This window comes from Rhinoraja longicauda, chromosome 33 (genome assembly GCF_053455715.1).
Source record: "Rhinoraja longicauda isolate Sanriku21f chromosome 33, sRhiLon1.1, whole genome shotgun sequence".
Lineage (NCBI taxonomy): Eukaryota > Metazoa > Chordata > Chondrichthyes > Rajiformes > Arhynchobatidae > Rhinoraja > Rhinoraja longicauda.
In genome coordinates this window covers 5,859,387-5,882,699 of record NC_135985.1, presented here as the reverse complement: position 1 = coordinate 5,882,699, position 23,313 = coordinate 5,859,387, and the positions used below count along the sequence as shown (strand labels likewise).

General features: G+C 41.5%; 1 protein-coding gene across 1 annotated transcript; it reads right to left on the bottom strand.

The window, feature by feature from the left end:
* Positions 1 to 1,644: 1,644 nt before the first annotated feature.
* On the bottom strand, positions 1,645 to 22,916 carry LOC144609117 (protein disulfide-isomerase A3-like). Its single transcript, XM_078427499.1, has 13 exons — positions 22,694 to 22,916; positions 16,177 to 16,255; positions 14,396 to 14,513; positions 13,351 to 13,458; positions 11,917 to 12,046; positions 10,709 to 10,825; positions 9,593 to 9,718; positions 7,859 to 8,041; positions 6,720 to 6,828; positions 5,556 to 5,684; positions 5,382 to 5,461; positions 5,124 to 5,181; positions 1,645 to 4,627 (listed from the first exon to the last, which is right to left on the bottom strand). The coding sequence occupies exons 1-13, from the start codon at positions 22,828 to 22,830 to the stop codon at positions 4,514 to 4,516; spliced, it is 1,488 nt and encodes a 495-aa protein (XP_078283625.1). The 5' UTR covers positions 22,831 to 22,916; the 3' UTR covers positions 1,645 to 4,513.
* Between the last annotated feature and the right edge of the window lie 397 nt (positions 22,917 to 23,313).

Here is a 23,313-nt window from a genome sequence, read left to right as displayed (position 1 = left end):
CGTTTCCTTGATGGGCAGAGTGCAGGTGCTCGGCAGCGGTTGTATCATCTGCATTTGGTCTCATGGATTGTGTATTCTGAAAGTAGTGCTGCAGTGTGCTCTTCTGGTGAGCCAGTGCATTGCAGGGAGGAAACCTAGTTACTCTGAGCTTTCTGCCATTTACATTCTACTATTTTTTTAAATTTGCATCTTCTGTTATTTTTAGTTTGCACCTGGGTTTGATTAAACTTTAAAGATTAATTTAGCGAAAAAAAACAAGACAATGGATCTCCAAGATCAGAACTAGCATCAGTACCATTGGTCAGGCATAAGGGAATGATCTGGTAAGGAGTTATCTATAGGTCAAGCAGCACAGTATGGTTCATTATAGAAAATGCCTAAATAGAGAACATTATTAATCAGATTATTCTGCTCGGGACTTCAAGAAATACCTGCTGCAACAAATTGTTCCAACAGCTAAGAATTTCATTGTTCAATTGCCAGTGCTTATGGCTATTAAACAACCTTAACTTTTATAGTTTAGTCATGGGTGAAATATGTGGCAAGATAAAGAAATTGGGTAAACTGACCTGAATTATGCTGGTCCTGTGCGATATTAATCAGCAAATTGCAAAACTCCTCAAAAGTTCAAAATCATATTACCTGGATTTTTAGTGAAATACATTTACATTTCATAATAGCAGTTTGAGTTCATATCTGATTGGTATTTGTACATAAAATTAAATTTGCAGCCCTATGCAACTGATCTGATATCAACCCTTTGGGATGTAGGAATCTCTTCATGTTTGTGTAGCTTTGTGATCAGAAATCTTGGGCAAAAAGTTATGCTGTAATGGCACACAATTAACTTTGAGAAAAGATCTATTATGAGCATATCGTAGAGGAGTGTGTAAATGGGAAAAGTATAAGCTGAAGATTAGGTCACATTTGAAGTAACGCAGTACTAGCTGACAGTTGTTACTGGCACCAAGTTACCATTCTGACAGTTTGCACCTGATAAGTCTTGCACAATAGTCGCAAGAACCCTTGAATGATTGTGTAGGAACGGTCTGAAATAGGGTCTCGACCCAAAATGTCATTCATTCCTTCTCTTCAGAGATACTGCCTGTCCCACTGAGGTAATCTAGCATTTTGTCAACCCTTGAATGATTTGTCAGACTCTGAGACCATGGAAACAGGCCCTTCGGTCCACTGAATCTGTGCTAACCATCAACCACCCTTTTTACAGATCTTCTACATTGATCTAATTTTTATTCATCACATATTCTCATCCAGTTTCTACCATTCACTTATCTATGAGGGGCAATTTAGTGGCCAATTAACCTTCATATTTTTGAGATGAAACTCATGTGATCAGAGAATGTGCCAAATTCCATCCAAACAGTGCCCGAGATCAGGATTGAACTCTGGTGCTGTGAAACAGTCTAGGTGGCCTGTAAATTGTCAGAATCCCATCCCGTAGATTTTAGGGTTCATCGCAACAGGACTGTGCTAATGTGAAAGAAAGATGTCAAGATCAACATGCAATGTAATTGGTCAAGTGCAAGTTCCAGGGGATTTCTGGAAGCAATGTCAACAAACTGAACAATCTGATTTTAAAAAATCTGACAATAAACAAGGAAACAAGCATTTTTAACTTGTATTTTAAACATTTTACAGAGCACAAATTAAAGACCATTAACTGCACAGGAGATTATTGGGTTAAGTACAAAAGGCAATTTTGAATAAACAAAATACATTTTATTTTAAATTCCATGGAATTTAAAACTGTAGGAATGACAAACATAAAGAAATGGTTTTAAGGGTCAGTAGGTTTAAGGGTCAACTTCTTGTACGTGATTGAAAACTCATGACAATAAAATGTGGCATTTTCATACTTTATTCTACAGCAGAATTAGGATGATTCTAAAATGTCTAAAGTTTTTGTTTTACAGTGAAGATTGCAAAGCAGCACTAATGGAGGAGCAGGGCATTACTGGATCTCATCAGTGAACTACACAGAAGAAAACCCCAGCAATCACAGGCCTCCTAACTCCATTTTAACTGAGCGCCAATGGAACAAAAATGCCCTCAAGAAGGCAAAACTACTATGTCAGGCAATTTCTGTCACAAGTTGTCATGTACATATTGAAATTGGTTTAAATATTTATCCAGGGTGTCTTGCCCGAAATATTTCTTGTTCCATATCTTTATTCCATAGTAGTTGATGGTATTCTATTTTCATCTTGCTTGAAATTTGTTAATTCTATAATCACCACTGCTTTGACATTCACTGGCCAAGTCTGCATTTATTAATTCCTCAATATTTGCAAAGACATTGTTTAATTGGTTGTTGTCCCGGTACAATCGTTCACCCCACTCTAATGGTGCAGATGTGCTTTGGTAATGCTGTGCCAATTAAAAAAAATATCAACATATTCTGCAAATGGTCTGTTTTTAACATGTTGCTTTACATTAAAAAATAGTACACATTGTAATGTAACTATAATTTTGCATTAGAGCAGTCTAGATGAGATCGAAGTCTGGTTACTGAAAAACACATTTTGTTTTAAATCTTAAGGATTTTAATTTGGTCACATTGCTTGACATTTTGTGCCACGGTATATTACAAATATTTTTGTTAATCATTTTTAACATTACGATTGCATTCTGTATAACTCCTTAGTTTTATAATAACTCAGCAAAGGAATTTTAAATTCCCAAGCAGTTTAAGTTTTGGTACAGCAATATTACATTTTTCAATGAAATTCTGGAGAGCTGCAAAATACTTTAAAGTTCTTCTGAAACAAATGTGTTATTTGGCAAGGTTTTTTTTCATATCCCAAGGATGCCACCAATCTGACTCAAGACAAGCTGAATATGGAGCATTGATCACAAGGGAGCAGGAGTCCAAATCAATGCCTCCCAGCTTTCCCCAAGCACAGTTGACATTAAAGTTTACCTGAAACTATGTATCGAACAATTTCTTGCTGGGATTTAATGATTTGAGCTGGACATCAGAACTAGATGCGAAGGCTGAGCTACATCTCACTTTTTAACCAGACAATTTCATATTAATCCCTTTAGTCATCTTGAAATTTTCAAATAACCCAACATTTTGCAGTCCAAATGCCCACAGCTGTACTTAATTCCCATCTGAAATAATCCAGTATTGTTAGGCCTGTCAGTTAGTAGCTTTATCTGCTCTGCATCCAGACTGACAATTAGATAATGGCAGGTTAAACACCAGAGAGCTACCTCAATCATCTAAACTCAAATCTGACTTCCACAGAATATTCAGGTGAATCCTTAAATTGTCCCCTCCACTCTGTTCCAGAATTACAGGTTATTTGTGCCAGTTATCTTGAGACTGCCTACTCCTCCCAAATCTACACACAAAAATCACTAGTCTTGATTAGAGATGGAGGAGACTAAGGATCAACCTTTGAGGGAATCTTTGAATTAATTTTTTAGTTTCACACAGAAACACATTTTGTTGCTAGGGTCAAATAAGCGATCCATGAAAGATCAAAGTTGTGGTTAAATGTGTCAGGTGCAGAGATTGAGGGCATCACCTTATTCATGGCTATCCTCAAGGATCATCAGTGAGTAGCAATCAGACTGAATGTTACAGGGCCAACTAATTCCTCATGATGTCTTCAGGACAAAATGTCAGCCATGTGAAGGTAAATGATTCATTCACACAAATTTGCAACAATGACTGACTGACACAAGTTGGCCACAAGAACCAACCAAGAGAGTAGCCGACCCCCATTCAGAAGATGAACAGTCAAAGACTGAAGTTAAAATATAAAACCAAAGGGATGTGTTCCGGTCCTGGCTATGGCTACACTTCCAAACCCCTCCCTGCACAGCCATGAGTAGCCGCCACCACCACCCAGTTGGGACAATGTGCTTGCTTATTTATAGATCATCCACAAAATGAACCAGAAGAGAAAAATGGAAATCTGAAATTAGGACTGTTTTCTGCAGCCATTGGTACATTGAATTATTCAACCATTCGATAGTTTAGGTGAGGAGGAGAAATTAGAACATGGGAAGTTGTCACTCAAGATTGTTTGACCTCTAACATCAGACAGTAATGGCAAATACCAGCTCAAATTAATTATTTGAAACATGAAGGGTTGTACTTGCACTAGTTCAACATGCTGCATTTGTTTAATTGAAATCAAAACCCCATCTGATGAGATGAAACAAAATGTGTAACATGCTACAACGTTACTCTGCAATATAGGGCTTGGCCAGCAGTTTGGTTTAAAGGGGTTTATTGTTCAAAATGTACAAAAACATTCACCAGTACAAAATAAGACCAAAAAAAACCTGAATTTCTGCCCCCTTTTGATTCAGTAACTCATTGATAGTGCATCGTAAAATTGATACAGAAATGGGACTGGTATGGCAGACTGTTAATCTTCTTAAAAAGTGACTATACCACCACCAAATCTCTAACCCAACCCCTGGTTCCAATTACTCCTTGCATAACAACGCTAACATCTGAGCTGCTTCCAGTCATTTACAGATCTTCCCGGTCCTTCTTCTTGGTCTTCTTTCCGTCTTCAACTGCAGTCAGAGGATGCGTGCATTCCTTCTTCAAGTAGCTCATGAAGTCATTAACTTCACGACCTCCCTGTATGGAGAACACATTTGTTGATGTGTTATAGATTCACGTTTTAAACCAGTCTTTTGCATTGCTTAAAGTTCCTTCAAAAGATCTAGAGTTTAAAGCAAACACCTGCTCTTTCCAAATCTCGCTTTGTCCTTAAAATTAACTAAGTACATCAACCATGCACTGAAAATAGGGATGCTGAAGTCTTGTAAACAAAAGTGAACACTGAAAATGCTGTTGTCACAGACAAATGATCTCATGGCATCTTTCTTTTGCACTAGTATCACTGTTACTAATTTATTCATTTCTTAAATAAATTATATTATCTGTGTATTGTATTAACAGGCCTGTTAAGCTGCAAGTAAGAACTTCATTGTTCCATTGTCGATACATGTGACAATTAAATACTCTTGACTAAACATTAGGACACACAATAGAATGGATTTTCTAACTGAAAAAATCTCCTGGATAGAAGAAACACGCAGAAAAGAGATAATCAAGAAGTAGCCAAACGTACCTCGTATTTCTTTGGACTCTTCTTATCACCCATTGGTGAAAAATAAAGTGTGGGGAACCTAAATATTAAAAAGTTTATTTAATAGAAGCTCCAAAAAAGAAATATAATTTAAAACAAACTGTCAATTATATTAAGACATTCTTTTGTGCACACTGAACATAAATTGTCTCAACATAACACAATGCAGTAAAAGATTGGCCAAACATTCAATCGCCCAGTTTCAATAAAATAAAATCTGCTGTGTACACAGGAACATACCCTTGAACTTGATACGGTGAAGGCACATCATTGGCTGTAGCATCCATTTTGGCGATGACAATATTGGAATCACTGCTCACCTGATTAAATAGAAAATATAATAAGACATTAAAAAAAATAGAAGACATAAGGACTACCTTCACAATCAGACAGGACAATAGAAGAGGTTCTAACCATATCTGCAAGCTCCTTATACTTGGGTTCAAGGCTCTTGCAATGACCACACCAGGGTGCATAAAATTCAATCAAGACGTCCTTTGTTTCATCATTTACAATGTCATCAAAGTTCTCAGCTACCAAAATCTGTTAAAAGAAGAAAATGTATGAAGTGATTGAGCATTTGCAGGAATGAACAATAAAATGACATTAAACTGAGCTAAGCAAGTAAAAAGCTAGCATGGATGAATGGTGCTCGGATCTTAAAAGTCCTCTTTATTCATTAACGTTCCGAGAAGCAAGCCCGATGTAGATATCTCAACGGGCTTTCGGGGCTCCAGATCAACTACCATGTGGCTCTCTCTACCTGCTGCAGGAGGCTAAGGGGTGATCTTATAGAGGAATATAAAATCACGAGGGGGAGGAAAAAGGGTGAATGTAGTCTTTTACCCAGGGTAGGGGAAACAAGAACCAGAGGACATAGGTTTAAGGTAAAAGGGGAAAGATTTAATAGGAAGCAGAGGGGTGACCTTTACACTCAGTAGATGAGTGGGACTATGGAATGAGCTACCAGAGGAGGTAGTTGAGGCAAGTACGACGACATTTAAAAGACACTTGGACGGGTTCATGGATAGGAAAGGTTTAGAAGGATAAGGGCCAAATTGGACTTGCTGTAAGGCATCTTGGTCAGCATGGACTGAAAAGTCATGCAGCATGGAAACAGGCTCTATGACTAGGAGATGAATAAGCCAGCTCCAGAGAAAGTCGGGATGGATTATAAATGCTGGCCACATGCCACGCCCACATTCTTTGAATGAATTGCAAACCAGACTGACTTCTGTAATCATTCAACAACTATATTCTTGTTGCTTCACCCAGCCACCAGATTACAATTGGCTATATCTGGGGGAAACAAAAGCCACCAATTCCATTTTCTCAGGAACCCACTTTGTACCAAACGAAACAAAGCAGCTTAAAAGTATTCCTGCAGCTAGTTCTCCCAGAAGGTTGCAAAATGTGAAAATCAATATTCAGTCATTTGAGTAAATGACTGCAGTAATCTGCAGTAATGGATAATATAATTCTAGTACTGAGAATCTTTGTATAATTTTAGATTTTCAATGCCTACTATACACAATGCAAATTAGTTTTCATGTAAATAATGAGTACAAACAGACCAACCTTCACAGGACCATCATTGGTCTCTGGAATTGGCTCAGACTTCAGGTAACGCTTCAGTTTACCAGCGAAGTAATCCTCCAGAAAACGCTCCAATGTTTTACCGTCACGCCTGGGGAATAAAAAACACTTCTCTACAGATGATCTACTTACAAAATTACAGCCTTACTATTTTAAGGATGTCCACAGTGAAGCACTGCACAAACTAGTCAAGAGCCATGATTATATTTGGATCTCTGACACTTGGCAAATAATTAACCTGTAATGTACCACCAATGTACTTTCAAAAACATGTCCAATGCAGTTTAAAACACTATTAACCGTGATTCCCATTACAGAAAATTACATTAAATCCAGGTGAACCCAGACATTTATTCTCAGATTGGAAGGCAAGAGTGGTAGCTGCAAATGTAGGCAATACTTTCAGTAACAGTACATGCAGTAACATCATGTATACTAGCTAGCATTCTGTGTAGATCTACAAGTTACATCAAAACAAAGAAGCAAATCTCATCCAGAGGGTGGAGTCCTTCTGTGCTAAAGGTTAACACCCAAACAGAGCAGTTGGCAGAGCCAGATGCATGCTTCTCTTCCCAAAGTGCCATCTTTAACCTGTACATCAATGATGGTTTGCATCCACAATGACATTACCAGTGTCCAATATCATTTGGTCCCTCCTCTTTAATTATCTTAGCAAACCTAGTCTATCTCATTAACTTCCCAGCACCATTTAGTCCCTCCCTCCACAATTTACCCTCTTTATCACCACCACAATGGTCCGGGTTTCCTCAGGCATGATACAACAATGCTGCAGGAATGCTCTCGTTCAGACTACCAGCCATGCATCCCGCATCCTGGCGATGAACAGCCCAGATTTCTACGCACATTCCTTCAGCACGTTTACATGGGCAGCTCAAGTACTTTATTTGAACAATTCATCACTTACGTTTTTGATAAAGCCTAACTTTCGATTAACTTCATAAATTAATACACTAAAGCCATATCATAAAAGTTTCACAGAGCTGATAAAGAAAACCAAACTTGGTTCCAAAATACTCCTGAAACTCTGGTGACATTTCATGACCAAGACACATGACCACAGATAAAAAGGCCAACATTCACATCCGATTTACGATACTTACGAGAACTCCTCTTGCATCACATATTTTTCATCTTTTGCAGTTTTGATAGCAACTACAGGAATTTCACCACTGATAGAATCCAAGCCAAATTCTGAAAGCTCATGGCCAAAGGTTTTATGACTGGCAACAGCAAAATGCAGTTTTTCACCAGCCTCCAGGAACTTCTGAGCAACCTTCATCACTCTGTACAATTAGAATAGACAAAAGCAAGAATTTAAACAGCAGAAATCAGGTGCACTAAATTGGTGAAGAGTTAGTATAACATTGTACAAGAACATTAAAAAAAACTAGTACTTATGGTTTTGAATGTCACTTCTCCCAAGAGGGCGTAGTTTTAGGGCCAGGTGTGGATAAATAACTTTTTCAACCAGAGGGTGTTTGGAATCTGGAATGCATTGCCTGACTGGGTAACAGAGTTGGGTAGTCTCATAAGTAGTATCATCAGGGTAGTTAATCTGTGGAACTCATTGCCACAGAGGGCTGCGGAGGACGTCAGTGGCTATTTTTAGATTATTTTATGATCGGAACGGGTGTCAAGGGTTATGGGGAGAAGACAGGAAAATGGGATTAGGAGACAGATCAGCCATGATTGAATAGGCCATTCGGGCCTTCAAGTCTACTCCGCCATTCACTCATGGCTGATCTATCTTTGCCTCTCAATCACATTCTCCTGCCTTCTCCCCATAACCGTTGATACTCTTAGTAATCAAGAATCTGTCAATCTCTGCTTTAAAAATATCCATTGATTGGCCTCCACAGCCAACTGTGGCAATAAATTCCACAGATTCACCAAAGTCTCAAAGCATTTGTACTTCGAGGGACATTTCGTATTCGGATGAGCACCTGAATCACCAAGGCAGATAAGGAAGCACGCCATGTGAATTAGTATAGAAAGCTGATAGTTGGCATTGTCAGTGGGTGCTGTATGAATGTGATTAAAACCGCACCCATCGTATTTGGCTTTGTTGTATTTAGTTGAGCACTTCGACCATCTTTGACATATTTAGTTATCACTCTTTATCTGTGCACCCTTCTCATTAAAGATATTTTGGGAAGTAAACCCCAAATACCCTCCAACACCTAACACAGATTTAAATAAAACTGATAAATGAGATAGATTTAAATGTGGCCATCCAACCAAGCATCAATACAGCTTGTTGGCCCACCTAATGTCATTGTTGAAGAACTGATATTAGTTGTAAAACTGCTCAAAATTTGAGGCGATATTCACATTTTTCTTTCCCACGTTGTCGAACCCCCCTCCACAAGAAACTGCAAATTATTTATGGTAATGAGCAAAGTGAAATGACTTCATGATCGCTACATTTAGCAGCTAGAGATACTTTCAACATTAACCTGTCTACTTATCACTCTTAAATCCTAGAACCCACACTCATACCAATGTAAATACACAGGTTCTACTTTATGCGCAGTGCTAAATTGTTGCAATTGATTAGACCTCAAAAGATACCATGGAAAACATGTAATAAGATTTGGAATCATTACTACCCATGTATTTACCAATTACATTGGAGAGTCAGTTGTAAGTTATGTTTCATTATCAGCAAATGTGTTCACAGTTTTAGAGACGAGGCTGACAAATCTTATTCATTTTGACTGTGAAGGGTACAAAAAACCTGATTGGATAGTACAATAAAATGTCTAAAACTAGATATTGTAAGTTCAAATGCAAAGCCAAAGAACAGCTGAATGCTTGAAGCGGTCAACAAGTACCTATTTCTCCAGTAGTTGGAACCCTTTGGATTCTTTTCATAATCCACATCATAGTATGCTATCAGCAGGTCCTTTCCCTTCATTTGGTCCTTATTATCTTCAGTCATATAGGGGCAGATACCAAAGCTGCAATTAAAAATTAAAGTATGAAAAATGAATGCAATACCCATCAAAAAGTTAATTAGGTAATCCAAAGCGGAAGTTATAATAGACATAAAATATTCTGGACAAAAAGTCAGCAAAATGCAATCAACTGCAGTCTGTGCAAAAGATGATGATACCATTCGGTAAAATTTCAATTAAAACTGACGGTGTTCTAAATTAACAGTCCAACAGTGTAAATCTCCGTGATGCCTCAGAACAGGATCTTTTTCAGTATAATACCCAGGAGCAAATGGCAATTTCCATTTCTTCCTTAATTATTTCTACAACCATGCCAGGATACATCAACAACAACAAAAATGAGCACCTGCATTCATATTACTGGTGTTAAAATCATTTACGTCGTGTCAAAATATCAGATTTAGTAAAGATTTATTACCGTATGCGATCAACGGAAACAAGAGCCGTAGACTGGGTGATAAGAATGTCTGTTTAAAAGGGGAGGGTATAAGCCAAATAACTGCAGATCAGGTGGGAGTTTATCACAGCAATTAATATAACAGCATATTTAGAAGCTATGTACAATGAAGCAGTAATTAGTTTACAAAAGAAAGGTACACATCAAAACGGTTCTGGGTTTCTCATATTTTGACATCTATGTGGCACAACAGATTTGAGAATCAAAAACTTGGGACTAAAATATAAAAAAGTAGCAGGATGCAAAAAAAAAAAAGATACCTCAAAACATTAGGAATATATGGGATCACTTCTGATTATTGCTGGCATCAACAGACTAAACAATAGAAAATGCCCAATTTTTACACAATACATTGCTATGAAAAGACAGAGCTAGTAATCACAAGCTACTGCTGCTACTTTCCCCCTTTCAACATCAGTTCTGAAGCCCCTTAGTACAACCATAAACATACTATTATACTATTTACAAGAGTTACCTTTTTCTTCAGCAATAACACGAACACTGCCACAAAATCTGTAGAAATATGTAGAACTTACATGTTGTCTTGAACAAATCTTTTTATTTTTGTATTCGAGAACTTTGCTTCTGTATATTGCACACTGCTGCTCTCGAACTTGTTTGTTAGTCGTGGAGGTCGGAACAAGATAACGCCTCTGTTAAAAAATGAAAGCAGGTAGTTAGATTCAATTCAGTGATTCCCATTTTTAAATATTTCATCCTGACAATCATTAACAAATCATTGACAGGGAAACAACTTGTGTTTCGGATCCATGTAGAGGAAAGGCCCTGCCCTTTAGTGATATACTTGCTCAATTTAATTAAAACATTTTGGGATTTTAAATGATTTAGAATTCTATGCTGCTAATTGTAGCTTTAATCCAATTACAAAACATAGCAAAGTTTCCTTTCCCCGATCACGATTTACTGCAAAAGCTATTACTTTTTAAATATCCAAGGCTTTGAAGAATACTTGACAAGGGTTCAAAAGTCAGTGACCTCTAGGTTACATTTTAGCAAAGCTGGCATGCACACTCATACTGCGCAGTTTGCTGTTTCCTATTTCCAATCGTGGCATGAACAGGTGGGCTGGATTGCTGTCCCAATACGTCCTCTTCAAATACAGAACATGGCCAATGAACCCAAACTAATCATGAGGAATTAAGATGTTCCAGCCAGTGTGTCATGATGACCCTTTCCTCTTCAAAGGAGTTTTGCATACAGATGTCTGAAGAAGGGTCTCGACTAAAACGTCACCCTTCTCTCCAGAGATGCTGCCTGTCCCACTGAGTTACTCCAGCATTTTGTGTCTACCTTTGCAGATAGATTCTGTTTAATGCCGATCTGAAACTCCGCACGATATTCCAGTAGTCAGAAAAGCATGGAGCCGAGGAAATTACTTAAGAGTAAAGAAAGTTTAAAAAAATAGAAGTGAAGAAAAATGTTCACAACATAATTTAAAAGAGTTCCAACTTTGTTAATGTTTAGAAATTCAACAAAGTAATAGCAAGTGCTCAAATGTTAATATATTTGAATGAATCCCAGGAAATACAAACAATTTACAGGGGGCTCGACTCTTCTTCAAGTGGTAAAACTGTTGCATCTTTTTGGATGCAAGACATAACAATTTTCTTCAGTCATAATTTTTTTTGCATGCAAGGCAGTCAAGCATTATGAAGGCAGGCTCTAGTGCACGATTGCCTTTTGGGTTAAGATCGGATGATTCCAAATATATGTCAGTACATACTCATTTTGAATCTCATATTTCTTCATTAGCTCTTCATTATTGTTGTGAGCAAAACGGTAGTTCTCCCTCATTGCACTTGCGGCTTTAAGGAAGTCTGCCTGGGATGTACTGGCAGGGTCCTCGAAGAAACCTGCAAAATAAGCATATACACATTAACACCAATCACACCTAAGCCACCATTGAGAAAGCTACATCAGTAGATTATTCAGATTGCATGTAACGCATGTTTATAGCCATTCTTTCTACTTCATTCATTCACCAGCATACCAAGTTTTACATTAAGTACAGATTTATGAAAAATGCACCACCAGGGGGCTCCGCACGATGGCTGCCTCGCCAACTGTCTGTTTTCGTATTTTCCTTTGTGTTTTTAGTTTGTTGTAAAATGTATGTTTTAGTTTCATTTTAGTTTTGTATTATGTGGGGGATGGTGGGGGAAACTCTTTTTTTATCTCTTCCATCGACTGAGATGCGACTTTTTCTGTGTCGTATCTCCGTCCGCACTGCGGCCTAACATCGTGGAGTTGGCGGCCTCTTGTTTGGGACTTCTAGAGCTCCAAAACCACGGAGCCTACAGACTTTAACATCTTGGAGCGGATGATCCCTTTGCCCTTGGCGCTCCAACCTGCGGGAGCTGCGGACTTTAACATCGTGAAGCTCGCAGGTTGAGGGCCGATATCGGGAACTCCACGCCGCAGGAGTTAGACCGCCCCGAGGCGGGAGCTTAGACCGCCCCGAGGTGGGAGCTTAGACCGCCCCGAGGTGGGAGCTCGATCGTCGGCTGCAGATGATTTAACTCCCCCGACCGCGGGAGGAAAGAAGATAAGACTTATTGCCTTCCATCACAGTGGTGAATGTGGAGGAGCCGCTGTGGTGGATGTTTATGACAATTTTTATGTAGTTGTGCTTTTTTTTGTTATGACTGTATGGCAAACCAAATTCCTCGTATGTGCAAAACATACTTGGCGAATAAATTACGATCGTGATTGATTTCCAATCAGTTATTGTTGAAATTACAAGGCATGCTACATACCAGTTATAGCACAGAATAAAAAAATATTCCTGTGTCTCAGTGTACTACTGCTAGTTTCATTGTATTTGAGTTGCTTATCTAAGATGTATCTAAGTGCTTTTGTATAGTGATGAGTGTACAGAACTGTATACAAAAATGAATTTCACTACACCCCAGTACATATGACATTGACCATTATTTTTTTCCAATGGGACTAAAGCTACATATGCTCAATTCCCTCTCTTCTTCTAAAGTCTAGCATTTAAAGTCCAAATACCAAAATCCAAACATAAGTGCCCGTTTTTTTCAAATAGTTGACACCAAACTCGTAGGGTAATCCCATAAAGAATGTGCCATTTATCACAATCATTTTGAAACATAACTCTTAAAATTAAAATTGAATTTTACTGGTGGCTACTTACCAATAACTGAAGCATCTGCATCATTAATGAAGCTCTCCAGTTCTTCCAGTGTTTTAATTTCTATAGAGCTGGGTCCTGCCTGTTTCTTCAGATGGGCGACAATTCCATCTGTGCAAATGTATCAGATAGATAAGTCATTGGGGATAAGGTAGCCTTATAACCAAGTCAGCAAGTGTGATAAGCCCAAAGAACCACCCAAACAAAAACTACTAACATGATGCACAGACCCACTGTTGATCATTCACTGAATTCATGATATTTCCATGAAGGGCCACAGCAACCAAGAGCCAAAGGAATGTAATGTTTTTGGACTGTCTGCGGTTGCAGTGGAGGTAAAAACTATGAGTTTTAACTGGTGGCATTGGGAGATCAGGGGCTGATAAAGGTCAGTAAGAATGGGAGTGGCGAGTGCAGAACAGGATGTGTGTTTGGATGATCTTGCTTCAGACCCAGGGCAAGGATGGAGAAGGGGGGGGGGGTGGGGGGAATGGCAGAGATATTTGCCCGACGCACAGACTGAAATAGGCAGCAACTTAACAGATAAGGTCTGATCCAAGATTTAGTGGACAAATAGGTAATGGAAGATTTGCACAGGATGCAGTCAAACGTGTGTGGAATTTGATTGCATGACTCTTCATGATGGCTGGAAGGATTGCACAAGGTGACCCAGGAACCATATTCTGAACAACAGGCAAGCTTAACAAACAAAATCCAGAAGCATCAATTAGAATTGGGTGAACCACAGTAACACGGCAAGGGTGGTTCCACTCTCCTGGATGTCAGATTAAGGGGATGGTCAACTGCCTCAGAGTTGAGGGAAGCAAATGCAGTGCGTCATGGTAATAGAATCAACGCAACAGAAAGAGGGTTGCGCAAGTAAAATAACATTGGGGATCAGATGGGAGAAGAATGCGAGAACAGGCACCTGCCCTTGAAACTGATTAGAATTTGAATAGCAACCTGTAGCTCAGGATTTTAACTAGAGTATTGATAGTGGTCAAAACTACCTCTTCAGACGCATCGCACAGGCATCACAGAATGTTACCTGTTGTTCTGGGACCATCGTAAGACCCCGACTCTTCACCATCACGGAATATCTTCAAAGTCGGATACCCACTAACTCCATACTTGGTACATGTCTTTGAATTTGCAGTGCAGTCAACCTTGTTACAATCAAAATAATGGACACAAGAATCCCAATTAAATGAGCTGCTTGAAAATAAACATTTGATTGTGCAAGTAATTAAAATTTAAGTGATAGTTATCTGCATTAAAAGAATATGTATTAGCATGAACAAGGGATTTAAAATGTAATGATTACTCTCCACATCACATTAGTATTGACAGTTCAATAAATATACAAATACATAAGAAATATATTTTAATGATCTGTAAAAAAATGAGTTTGTTTGAACATTTTCTTAATTATGATACTGCCACATATATTTTTCTAACTGCATTATCCCTTCTCTCAAAACCTAGTAGCCTGTATTGAACTTTTCACTTTAATGAAAAACAGAATAACAGAATATTTCAACAATCAAAACTCAAGCCACCCATTGTCAGACAGAAGTCTCACAGTGCTAACAACGAAACAAAGAGATCATCGGTACTCAAAATGTTCCTTTATAAAGTCTCATGTTTACATTTCTAAACTCGCCACTCTACCAAACACTTAGTTCTTCAATTAATGTCATTCACAAGGAACCTTCACGTCCCTGGCAGAACCTAAAGAGCACTTATGTTTTCGCCATCTCATACCCAAATGTAAGCTGTATTTTGCCAAAGAAAAGCAATTATCCAGCATGTTGAGCCATGAATCCTAACCCCAATGAGCCATGAAATAACACCATGGCTTGAAGCAAGACTGTTGGATATGCCAGGCAGAGAATTTCACTTCTCCTAGATACCCAATCTGCATTTTTGTGAATTAATTGTAACTTTAATATACTGTTAGAATATAATTTAAGGGAATTAGAGCACAGTATTTGACTCATTATCATTTAACAAGTTTTTTAAATGTACTGTACAAACTGTAAAAGCAAGTTAATACCCAGAAATGTGTGCAGGTTTCAGGTCTTACTGTATCGACATATTACATTTATTGGACATATTTTTCCAGAACATGGTATAATTCTTTAAGATTTCAGGACACAGCTGTTATCCTTGTGTAGTTCTGCTAATATTGCAATAGTTACGTTCCCAAAAGAACTGGGTTACAAAGACAATGGGAAATCGGGGGGGGGGGGGGGGGGGGGGGGGGGGGGGTGGTTAGGGGGCCAGAATTTCAGACTTAGTTATTCCCCCCCACCCCAGGATTTTTAAAAAGAAAAGTATTTTCAAAAGCAATGTATTTGGTTATGTTCTAAAAATACTAAAGGCTGCGTGTTACATTGTTTAATACAGTACCTTCGCACCTTTGCACAAGTGTGAATAGATGCAATCGCTTGTTCATTTCATTGACCACATACAGTGAAACTGACAAGACTGTTCCTAAGAGATAATGGTGTCTGATCATTTTGGGGATGCAAGAGAAAACAGACACCCTCACCTCACCTCACCCCCCCCCCCCCCCCAATATTGTTTAAATTCAAGAGTCTTTTTCTGCTTCGCAATTTCTAAGTAAATTTCAAGAGGTTCGCCAGTTCCCGCTGGAAATCACGTTATAACCAATTTGGCCCATGTAATGCAAACAGTGTCCCTAATTCACCACTCCCCTCATATCCAAATCATGTTATGGAAATAATGTCATAGCAGAGCTACTTGTACAGTTAGCAACACCAATACTTCAGTAATCAGTTCATACATATATCTTCAATAACTCACTTTAATTAGAGGAACCTTTCCTTTCAACTTTGTGGCGGCAGATTCATAGTCTGGGGCCAACCGTTTGCAATGGCCACACCTGCAAAGAATGAAGAAAAATCTCTATAAAATACGTTATAAGTAGAATGGTATCATTTAAAATAATAGGTTGGATCAGGATTCTTGCCTGGGATAAGGAAATAGTTATGAAGCACAAACTGAAAAACTAGAGTGTTTTGATGAAAGGACGTAGACCTGAAATGTTACTTCAGATACTGCATGGCACGAGAAATTCATATTTCATTATGACTAAGAAAGCCATTTGGCCCATCACTTGGCAATACCATTTCTCCAATAATTTTCCGTGTGACCCCACATTTCCATCACTTTCGCCATTCACCTACACTAGCTACAGTATCTAACTGATGTACCAATATTACAATAAAGGATTAGCTGCTCAAAATAATATCAAAATTAATGGGGAGAATTTTCGCGGTTTGCTGCTCCTTAATAAAAAAAATTTAAAAGGGTCAAATTTTCAGGATCTTTTAATCCTCCCAATTTAAAATGTGCATTTAAAACAGTAATTCACCACTTCTGTAGACTACGTGTGTAATTCAAGGCCTCTCTCCAAAGCCTCAATGCCTGCATGGGTCAATTTTGTCCCCCTCCTCCTTCACTCCCAATAAAGAGATAGCATTGATGCTGCAAGTCCACCTGGCAGTTTGTCATAACATGGTGCGTGCTATCTTACGCTTGAGTCATCAAGTGAGTCTTATGTATGCTTTGATAATATTCAAACTTAGTGTCATACATTTTAGCCACTTCCTCTCTATGATACACAACCACAAAGTCATTGAATAAAATGGTGCATACATATCTACAATGTTGTTAGGGTGAAAAGAGGGGTGGGGTGGTAAGCAGATTTCATTCTCACTCCATCACCCAATGAACACAGCATTGGACCACAGTACATGCATCACACTGGACAGGTTGCACAAAAAGGGCATGCACAAAACACCGTGCTCTCACGCTCCCAACATAGTGAGATCATACTTTAAAGTTCATAAAACAGACAATAAAACTTTTACATCTATCCCACTTCCGATATTAGGCAAAACAAATACAAAATCAATAATCATATCAACCAGTATACACCATCAGTCATCAGCTTATCATTTATAGTTAATCATTCCACCGTGTTACATTAATAAGATGTATAGCTTAAACAGGGTTTAGAGGGATATGGGACAGGCATGGGAAAATGGGACAAGCTTGGATTTGATTGAATCCATTTTTTCTTCATCCACTGTTTTACTGCAGTCATCTTGTTCGCCATGGATGATTTGGGCTGAATGGGCCCATTTCAGTGCTGCATGATTGTGACTCTAAGCCTCTCTTTGTATTGGAATATATCGCTTATTTGTAAATTCCCATTTTAATTTGAAGACTAATTCACATCATAATCAAAAATCATCTTTTAGTAATTCAAAATTCCAGTCATACAGAGAAACGCGTTAATTTAACTCAACAGAACGTGGTGTCACGTTTATAAATTATTATTCAGCAATTTAATATATAATTGCATAGTATCAAATTCTCACCCTACTTTACGTCTCAAACACAAATCTAGTCCAATACTCAGTGACATTTACTTTGACCAAAATACCATCTCAAATGGAATCAGGACATTTCATTACAATGTGGTTGAATGGGTCATGTCATTTACATTGTGGGGGGGAGGAGGGGGGACTGAGTGGGGGGGGGGGGGGGGGGGGGGAGACTGAGGGTGCTACACCAATACAGGAGAGGCTTTGGGTCCAGGGCTCACTCAGTCACACCCTCTCCCTTCCCTGTCCCCCCTCTATGAGGAATGGACCCACTTGGTCTAGTTTGCATATATTTTGCATTGCTCAAATTAAAAAAATACTGCCTGCATTTGTCAGCCAACAGTTGCCCTGGTTATCTACTTCTACATCAGCCCACAGTGTAGACATTTGTATCAATTAATTTAAAAAAAACTCTTGGGACAGGTAAATTGATGGGAAAGATTGAGAGGAATATATAGACCAAACACAGGCAAATGGGACTAGTTTAGATGGGACATCTTGACTAGCATATACAGGCCAGGGAGCCCATTTCCATGCTGTATGACTAATCATATAATCATTACTACAACATCACAGGAGTGTGGTGTATATTTAATGGCTTATAGAATTACTTCATGTGACTAGTTGCCCTGGTGCATTATGATTGGACAGGCCACTGCCATGAATGCAGTCAAAACCCCTATAGTTGCACTGATGCCCTTAGTGATGAACAGCATATTTATTGACTGGTTGTACCAGCCTGATTCAACAACTCAAACGCCCAGGAACAAAGGAGATTACAAAGAGTGGTGGGCTCTACCCAGTCTATCATGTCTACTGACCTCCCCACCTTCAAAAGGATCTACAGGAGGCACTGCCCTAAAGCCCCACACCATATTGGCCACACCCCCATTTCACTCCTACTACCAGGGACAAGATACAGTAGCCCAAAAACCATGACCAGCAGGTTCAACACCTGTGACAATGAATTCTACTCCCTTGAATCTCTCACTCTTGCTAACATTTTAAAGGTCATGACCCAGAAATGGCTCTACCATTTTTTTTGTGTTGTAAACAGGCCCTTCGGCCCAATTTGCCCATACAGGCCAAAATATCCCATCTACACTAGTCTCAACCAACCTGCATTTAGCCCATATCCCTCTAAACCTGTCCTATCCATGTACTTGTCCAAATGTCTCTTAAACATTGTGATAACACTGGCCGCTCGTTCCATACACCTACCACCCTTTGTGCGAAAAAGTTACCGCTCGGGTATTGATTAAATCTTTCGCCTTAAATCTATGTCCTCTGGCACTTTCACATTGCACCTTTGCAAGAAGATGATTACTGCTGAGTATCACAAAATGCTGGAGTAACTCAGCAGGTCAGGCAGCATCTAGGAGAGAGGGAATGGGTGACGTAGATAAAACCTTCTATACAGAATCACATTTTGCACAGAAGTTCCCATGGCAGCTCTAATACAACCTGTACACGATTTAAATCCTCCCAAAATATACTTCGAAAAAGCACACACAAAGTGCTGGAGTAACTCAAAGGGTCTGGCAGCCTCCCTAAAACACGACCCAAAACATCACCTGTCCATGTCCTCCAAAGATTCTGGCTGACCCACTGAGCTTCTCCTGCACTGATTAACCGGTAGTCATACAGCATGGAACCGGGCTCCTCGGCCCCTCCATGCCAGTCAAGATGTCCCATTTGCCCGACTAGAAGGTCTGAGCTATAGGGAGAGGTTGAGTAGGCTGTGACTCTATTCCTTGGAATGCAGGAGGATAGGGGGTGATCTTATGGAGGTGTTTAAAATCATGAGAATAGATTGGGTAGATAGACAGTCTCTTGCCCAGAGTTGGTGAATCAAGGACATGGGTTTAAAGTGAAGTGGAAAAGATTTAATAGGTATCTGTCACTTTTTTTAACGCAGAGGGTGGTGGGTGTATGGAACAAGCTGCAAGAGGAGGTAGTTGAGGCAGGGACAATCCCAACGTTTAAGAAACAATTAGACAGGTACATGGATAGAACAGGTAGGAGGGACTAGTATACCCGAGACATATTGGCCGGTGTGCGAACGTTGGGCCGAAGGACCCGTTTCCACACTGTATCACCCAATCTGCAGTTTCTTGTGATCTCTAAATATACTGAACTAACCCACCATGCTTTGTCCTACCCCTCCACTCTTCTAACCTTCTTTTCCCCACCCCTGTAATCAGTCTGAAGGGCTCTGACTTGAAACGTCAGGTACCTGTCTAAATGTTTCTTCAAAAGTTCATTGATTATGAACTTCTGAAAAAGAGCAAATTTTTAACCAACTTTGACCATTAAACCACTTGGACCATATGGTCTCTGCATCCCATTCAAGACACGAGCCAATGAGAGTTGGCCACCGACTCCCCGGCAACCAATCCGGAGCAGCCACGAGCAGGGATGGAGTAACTTCCGCCGTCTCTGCGGCGGCGGGTGGCCCGCGGGGCAGGATGGGAGTTGTAGTCCCAAGTCGCGAGTCAGCGTGGAGGAGGCGGGGGATTAGGACTACAGCTCCCGGGGTGCGCACCGCGCTGCGGGGCCGCAGCCCTCCTCCATCGCACTCGGTCCATTACCCGGGCTCTCGCCCGCACAGCAACGCGCAGGGAAGCAACGGCCGTCTCCTGTGATCCCGCAATCTAACTCTCTTTCCTCCACCCTCCCCCTGCAATAGTCTGAAGAAGGGTTCTGGTCTGAAACGTTTGGACACAACCCTTCAGTCCACGCACATTAACACTATCCTACACACACACACACACACTGGGGACAATTTTAGTTTAAAAAAACAATTAACCTACAAGCCTGCATGTCTTTGGTGTGGGAGGAAGCCGGAGCACCCGGGCGAAACCCACCGCAGATCACGGGGAGAACGTACAAACTCCACACAGACAGCAGCATCCGTGGCCTGGGTCGAACCCGGATCTATGGCGCTGTGAGGCAGCAACTCTACCGCTGCACCACCTGGTTGTGCAGATATGGGCTGGTCCGGGTGAGGCCCAGCACATATTGGAGGATCGGCACCTCATACTTCGCTTAGGCAGCGGTGTGAATATTGACCCCCTCTCACTTCAAGTAACCCTTGATCTCCCCCCTCCCTCCAAGTAACCCCTGCTCTCCCCCTCCCTCCAAGTAACCCCTGCTCTCCCCCTCCCTCCTCCAAGTAACCCCTGCTCTCCCTCTCGCTCCTCCAAGTAACCCCTGTTCTCCCCCCTCTCCTGTCCCCCCCCCCTCTCTCCTGTCCCCCCCCCCCTCTCTCCTCTCCCATCCCCCCCCCCCTCTCTCCTCTCCCATCCCCCGCTCTCCTCCCCTCCCCTCCCCTGCTCTCCTCTCCCCCAACTTAGTCGTTGTACTAGGATTTAAATTCACTCTCTTTATATCGCAATGGCGCTTCATTAGTGTTGAGCTTCTTGCCAGATGCCTAAGTAGATATTATTTTCTTTCAGGCTAGGTTAGTGCTTTGTATTAAATGAACTATAGGAGATTGGCAGCTTACAACTCAGTTGTATTAATATTGATTTCTCTAACTTCAAGTAACTCTTGCTTTCCCTTTCTCCTTGCCCCTCCCCCATCCTGGATCCCCAATTAGTTTCACTATCCTCCTAATTCAATATTACTGATCTTATACCTCCTTATCACCTTCTCCTCAGCTAACAATTCTACATTTCCTTGAGCAACGTTTGTGTTGATCTGTCCTTTTCACACCTTACCCATCTCTCGTCTCCCTCTCCCTTGACCCTCAGTCTAAAGAAGGATCTCGACCCGAAATGTCGGCCATTCCTTCCCTCCAGAGATGTTGCCTGTCCCGCTGAGTTACTCCAGCATTTTGTGTCTATGTTGCCTGCAGAGGCCGGCCTCACGCATCTTTTATTCCTCTCAGAATCAGTCATTGGGGATATGGGGAGGGGGGGGTCTCAGGGCCATCTCACACCCTCCCTCCCTCAAAAACCCACCTAACACTCTCCCCCAAAAACCCATCTCACACCCTCCCTCCCTCAAAAACCCACCTAACACTCTCCCCCAAAAACCTACCTCACACCCTCCCTCCCCCAAAAATCCACCTCACACCCTCCCTCCCCCAAAAATCCACCTCACACCTTCCCCAAAACCCACCTCACACCCTCCCCCAAAAACCCACCTCTCACCCAGCATTAAAACCCACCACACACCCACCCCCCAAAACCACCTCTCTCCCCCCAAAACCCATCTCACACCCTCCCTCCCCCAAAAATCCACCACACCCTCCCCCCAAAACCCACCTCACTCTCCCCCAAAACCCACCTCACTCTCCCCCAAAAATCCACCTCACACCATCCCCCCAAAACCCACCTCACACTCTCCCCCAAAAACCCACCTCTCACCCTGCATCAAAACCCACCTCACACCCTCCCCCCAAAACCCACCTCACTCTCCCCCCAAAACCCATCTCACACCCTCCCTCCCCCCAAAACCACCTCACACCCTCTCCCCAAAACCCATCTCACACCCTCCCTCCCCCCAAAACCCATCTCACACCCTCCCTCCCCCCAAAACCACCTCACACCCTCCCCCCAAAAATCCACCTCACTCTCCCCCAAAACCCATCTCACACCCTCCCTCCCCCCAAAACCCATCTCACACCCTCCCTCCCCCCAAAACCACCTCACACCCTCCCCCCAAAAATCCACCTCACTCTCCCCCAAAACCAATCTCACACCCTCCCCCCAAAACCCATCTCACACCCTCCCCCCAAAACCACCTCACATCCTCCCTCCCCCAAAACCTACCTCACGCCCCCCCACCCAAATACCCCCCACCACCCAAATACCCCCCACCTCACACTCTCCCTCAAAACCCACCTCACTCCCTCCCCCAAAACTCCACCTCACACTCTCCCTTCCTTCCTCCCTCCATCATTTCCCCTCAAAAAGACTCACCAGGGAGCGAAGAACTCGACCAGCGCCAGGTCGTGGTCGTCGATCTGATCCTCGAAGTCATCGTCCGTCAGCTCGACCACGTCGCTGGCCAGCGCGGCGCCAGCGACGGAGCAGACGAGGAGCAGGATGCGGATCATGGCGGCTGAGTTCGGGGTGTCGGTTGTAGTAGTGGCGGCGGCAGCAACAGCGCTCCTCTCTTCCTCCCTCCCCCGGCTGAGTGACGGCGCCGGGCCCGCCCAGCACGCCAGCCCAGCCCCGCAGTGTGGCGCCTCGCCATTGGCCCACCAGCGCCCACGTGGACCCCCGGCAGCCAATCCCAGGCGCCGTATCATTGCCTCACAACAGCTGATCTGGACCAATGGTATCAGAGGCCGCGATTCTGCGCACATGGATCTGCTCTGTCATTTCCCCCTCTTCATGTTCTGCAAACTGCCCCATTAACTAACATTACTAACATAACTAATGTTCTGCTGCAAACTGCCCCATTAACTAACATTAACATAACTAATGTTCTGCTGCAAACTGCCCCATTAACTAACATTAACATAACTAATGTTCTGCTGCATTTGCCTCATTAACAAACATAACTAATGTTCTGCTGCATTTGCCCCATTAACTAA

Bases quoted from the DNA above. Each gene is read 5' to 3' on its own strand.
- LOC144609117 (XM_078427499.1), bottom strand. From the start codon at position 22,830: ATGATCCGCATCCTGCTCCTCGTCTGCTCCGTCGCTGGCGCCGCGCTG. The intron at 14,514-16,176 runs GTGAGTTATTGA...GATTGTAACAAG, and splicing joins GAAAGGTTCCTCTAATTAAA to GTTGACTGCACTGCAAATTC. The intron at 6,829-7,858 runs GTAAGTATCGTA...TTTATTCCCCAG, and splicing joins GTGATGCAAGAGGAGTTCTC to GCGTGACGGTAAAACATTGG.